The sequence below is a fragment of the Lonchura striata genome, chromosome 10 (genome assembly GCF_046129695.1).
Source record: "Lonchura striata isolate bLonStr1 chromosome 10, bLonStr1.mat, whole genome shotgun sequence".
NCBI classification, from domain to species: domain Eukaryota; kingdom Metazoa; phylum Chordata; class Aves; order Passeriformes; family Estrildidae; genus Lonchura; species Lonchura striata.
The window spans coordinates 14,814,441-14,819,828 of NC_134612.1; the positions used below are offsets into that span (position 1 = coordinate 14,814,441).

General features: G+C 38.7%; 1 protein-coding gene across 1 annotated transcript; it reads left to right on the forward strand.

Moving 5' to 3' along the window:
* The first annotated feature begins 3,559 nt into the window (after nucleotides 1-3,559).
* Nucleotides 3,560-4,639, forward strand: AGTR1 (angiotensin II receptor type 1). Its single transcript, XM_021536813.3, has one exon. The coding sequence runs from the start codon at nucleotides 3,560-3,562 to the stop codon at nucleotides 4,637-4,639; it is 1,080 nt and encodes a 359-aa protein (XP_021392488.1).
* The last annotated feature ends 749 nt before the right edge of the window (nucleotides 4,640-5,388 follow it).

Sequence of the window (5,388 nt, forward strand, 5' to 3'; positions counted from 1 at the left end):
CTAACACAGGTCATTTGAGATGCTTTACATGGAATTATCAATGTGGACAACTTCAACAGATGCATTTAACTGGCCAGTATCTTCTTTGCATGTGTGCAGCCATGATCCTGGGACAATGGGACAAGCAGATGAACTGTGGCAAGTGAGAATAACAGAAAAAACTGAAGGTGGTATGGGAAAGAAATCACTGCCTGTGAGGAACTCACATTGCTGAAGTGGCCATCTCACACTACTCAGCACAGCCATGGGCCGTGCCTTCCAAAAAAAATGACCTTCACCAACTTTGAAGCTTTTCCTAATGCTCTGAAGTTAGTTGTGCTCAAGGAAGCAGATCCACCTAAGGCAAGCTCTGAAACTTTATAATTTCCAGGAAATTTAAACATTCCATTTGGGATTAGCAGTGCCTTCCTTAGTGTCTTTCATATGTACAGCTCCTGTGAGGTTCATTCTCACAGCAATGTTCAGACTGTTTCCAGATACCCAGATGGAAATCCATACATGTTTACCCAAAAGCAACCACGTTACGTATTTCTGCTTCCTCATTATTTACTGAAAATATTGATGGATTTATTTTATTTACTGATTGTGATTCCTTAGTATAATTTAAAAGTGGTAGCATACCAGAAACATCATTTGCACAATTCCACTGACTTCAGTCTTACACCAAAGTCTTTTACTTCCAGAAGGCTTATACACTTACAGAGGTAGATTGAGGTATAATACTATTTCTTTACAAAATTCCTGATTCTTCATAGGAATTGTTCTGCTTTTTTTTTTAGTTCCCAAGCACTGCAGAATATGCGCAGGCAATTCAATACCTCAGAGTACCAGACAATTATTCCCAACTGAATTATTTTTTGTTTATTTTAACACATTTCTGAAAATGTAATAGAATCACTATTGCTCTTTCTTGAAAGAACATATGCTATTAATTAGTATCAGCTAAAGCTACTACAGACATGAAACAGTACAGGTCACCATGTGGGTAGAAGAGGGAAATTGGAAGCAAAACAACACAATGCAGTACACTGAAGGAGTGTGTGAGGAGACCATGGGAAAATTGCCTTGGCATCTACCACTGCACAGAATCAACCCCACCAAAAGTGAATATTCACCCTCAGCTGTATTTGCCTTAGACACAGAATCTGTCACTCAGCACACACAGAGCCAAACTGTACCAGGGACTGGTAAATCTTGTCACTGAGAAAAGTCTTGCCCAGCATTACACCAGGCCTGATCCATATTATTGCCAGTCAAACTTGCACAGGTGATCTCCCAAGCAGAAACTTCACTCCAGATTCTTACTGGAAAGTTCTGGGCTGTAATTTTAGTGAGTATATAAGGGAGCAAAGACCATGCAGCACCAGCCTGTAGCCAGGATAGGGCAAATGTTGCCAGACTTGATGCTGCAGAACATATCAGTTACTGTCAAAGTTACTTTCATAAGCAAGGGATGATATAGAAGGATTTATCTTGAAATCTTTCTATTGTGGTTTCCCTGTCCCAGAGATAAGCTGACCTTCCACAGAGCCAAACACCTTGTATTTGAGATTTGACACAGTTTAAAAGCCAGGTTTTACTTGGGATGTACTAGAATGCCACATGTGATCAGATGGTGAACCTTTTTTTGTGTTAGCTCTGTTTGACTTGTTCATTTCTTAAACTTGGCAAAAATAGCTCATGTCATTTTGAGGCATCCATACCAACTGAATCAACAAGACAAATACACAGAATGAATTGAAGGAACTGAGAAGTGTTGCACAGCACATCTTGACAAAGTGTCTATTAGTTGCATTTTACTAGGTACTCTAAACTTGATAGAATTATCAAGAACCTAAATCTTGATGTTACCCTGCTAGCTTTGTAGAAGTGAATCAGGTTATGAATGCAAACATATGCTACAACATGAGCTAAGATAGAGAAATAACAAGTCTACAAAAGGCTAAGAGCCAAAGGGTGACCATGCTCACAAGATGCTGCCTGCAGCCCATATTCTGGGTTCAGTTCCTGGCTCCTTCAGACTTCCTGTGTGGGCTTTGCTGAAACAAATCTGTGCCTCACTTCCCTGTTAAAAACACAGTCAGTTGTAAAAAGATTTGCCCTTCAACAAGAGCCAGTCAAACACTAAACTCCGTGGCGTTCTGAATTTAAAAGAAACATCAGTGCTGAAGCACTCAAATAACGAGCAGCCGCATCTGTGACATCGCTGGTGTGTCTGCAATGATGGGCATCTCTGCTTCCTCCATGCATCCATACTGCCCAGGGTCTTAGGTTGGGTCTTACATTTATAAAGGGTTTCTTTGCTGCTTGGGATTTGTTTTGGTTTGGTTTTGAAGCCAAAGTACTTCAGTTAATCTTTGTTTTAAGCAGCACAAGTTAGGTTTGGCTTATAGCTGGATCTTGCAAACAGCAACAGCTACTCTGCAATAAAACCTATGATTTTTTTTAAATCAAATTGTTTTTCAGGGAGGACTATCTGGTTTTAGACTCTAGAAAGTAATGAGTATTCAAGTCACTTAAACTGTAAGCTTTCTAAAGTAATCAGCCATTAATAAAGAAATTATTCTTGCAGAACACTCAGGCCTTGGCAAACCAAGCAGGTGCCCTCTTGAAAGGAGACCTCATACCCTCGCTGAGCTCTAAATATGATCCAGAAATGCAACTTCAACTCTTGGATACATAAATTTTGTCAGCAACTGAAAAAGTAATGTGTTCTGCCTTGCATCCTTCTTAAATTCTTTGTACAGTTATTAATGCACAAGAGATCAGGACATGTCTGGATTTTTAGATTTTTTCCCCTCACTACTAGTTAAATGTCATAGTTCCAAGACAGATGGGGAGCTAAGTAACCTCTGAATATTTAAGGTAGTTTTGGTACAACAGAATACTAAATCATACATTTTCTTCTTTCTCTGTGATGTAAGAATATTCTTAAAGAAATAGGTTCAATGTATAAAAAAATATTCTAGTGATTAATCTCGGAGATACAAATGAGTACCTAAAGTCACTTATTTTCTTAATTCATTGCAGTTTGTATTTTACATACTTAATTAGTATTCATAGTGCTTAAGTTTCGTTTCTGAGATATCTGAATAACTTATCTCCTTAAATATGTCACCTATTTATGGAAAGAAAATCTAAATACGCCACTGAATTTATAGTTATTTGCTATTTTCAGTCTCTCTAATTATTTTTTACATATGTTCACTAACCATTATTATTTTAAATTGGAACTTAGTTAATTGAAAGAGGTGTTTTAGATTTCATGTATGTTGAAAAGAATCTAAAAATGTTCGGCCTACTCCTAACATTCTTACCTCTGTTTTACCCTGCAAAGTCTGTATTGAATTATAAATTGGTTGATAAAATTGAAGATGGCTTATTTTAAAATTCAAAGACATTGACACATAGTGTTAGACTTGACAAAAAACCTGATGTTTAGTTGAGAATTGTTAAAAATTAAATCCCTATCACAAATACCTTTTTTCCCTCTTTTTCCCTCCTAGGTGTGAGCTTCATATTTTCTCCCTGCAATTACATTGTAGCTGAAGAGTTCAAGATGATTCCAAATTACTCTACTGAAGAAACTGTTAAAAGAATCCACGTGGACTGCCCTGTTTCAGGAAGGCACAGCTACATCTACATTATGGTTCCAACCGTTTACAGCATCATCTTTATCATAGGCATATTCGGGAACAGCCTGGTGGTGATTGTCATTTACTGCTACATGAAATTGAAAACAGTAGCCAGCATCTTTCTTCTCAACCTGGCACTGGCTGACTTGTGTTTTTTGATAACTCTGCCCCTCTGGGCAGCCTACACGGCCATGGAGTACCAGTGGCCTTTTGGCAACTGTTTGTGCAAGCTGGCCTCGGCGGGGATCAGCTTCAACCTGTACGCCAGCGTGTTCCTGCTCACGTGCCTGAGCATCGACCGCTACCTGGCCATCGTGCACCCGGTGCAGTCGCGCATCCGCCGCACCGTGTTCGTGGCCCGCGTCACCTGCGTGGCCATCTGGCTGCTGGCCGGCGTGGCCAGCCTGCCCGTCGTCATCCACCGCAACATCTTCTTCGCTGAGAACTTGAACATGACGGTCTGCGGGTTTCGCTACGAGAGCAATAACACGACGCTCCGGGTCGGGCTGGGTTTATCCAAAAATTTGCTGGGCTTTTTAGTTCCTTTTCTGATCATATTAACAAGCTACACCTTAATTTGGAAGACTCTGAAGAAGGCTTATCAAATTCAAAAAAATAAGACTAGAAATGATGATATCTTCAAGATGATTGTAGCAATTGTGTTTTTCTTTTTCTTTTCCTGGATTCCTCATCAAGTGTTCACTTTTCTGGATGTGTTGATTCAATTACACGTAATAACAGATTGCAAAATCACCGATATTGTGGATACCGCTATGCCCTTCACCATTTGTATCGCTTACTTTAACAACTGTCTAAATCCTTTTTTTTATGTTTTTTTTGGAAAAAACTTTAAAAAATACTTCCTTCAGCTAATAAAATACATCCCACCGAACGTCAGCACACATCCAAGCCTCACAACCAAAATGAGCTCCCTCTCCTATCGGCCACCAGAAAATATCCGCTTGCACGTGAAAAAGACTGCCGGGCCTTTCGACACCAATTGAGGCATTTCACAGAGTTCTTCTTTTGAACAACCTTGTGTGTGAAGCAGCAAGAACAACAAGATTCATCTGCGGTCCTGAACATCACAGCTCATCACAGCAACACTGGATCACCTCAGAGAAATCATACTGTGAAGAGTCAGCAGTGGCCTTTCAGCTTACGTTGTAAAGAGGACTGCTTCGTTTTCATTTTGTTTTTCATTACGGAAAGCAGCCTAAGTGTTGGACAGGTGTGCCAGAGTTCCTGCCACATCCCACCGTTTAGCTTAGAACTACGAAAGAAGGGGAGGGAAAACTCCTAACTCCACAGGTGTTTCAAAAGGAAAAGCTTGTGTAAATAACATGAAAGAACATGACTTGCATATATGTGAGCTATTCTGTTGAAGAAGTGAAACTTTGTTTCTTGTTTTGTTGGAGGTTTTTTTAATTACATAAATGTCCTATAATCATATTTATAATATATTTTCAAATATATGCTATATATAGAGGCCCAATTTTAAACTCAAATGGAAATTTAAGGTCCTTGAAATTGGTCTTACTCTGATTTATGCTACTATTTTTTTTAATGGCAATTTTTTCACAATAATATATGCAATAAAATGCAGAGTTATTTATTAAATATAGAATAAATATATTTTTAGATTTATATTTCTACTCATACATTTCAAACATTGCTTCAGAAATATACATTTATATCCCAGTGGGTATTTTTGTAGTAGTTTAAAAATAACTGTGTATGTGCACACAGCAAT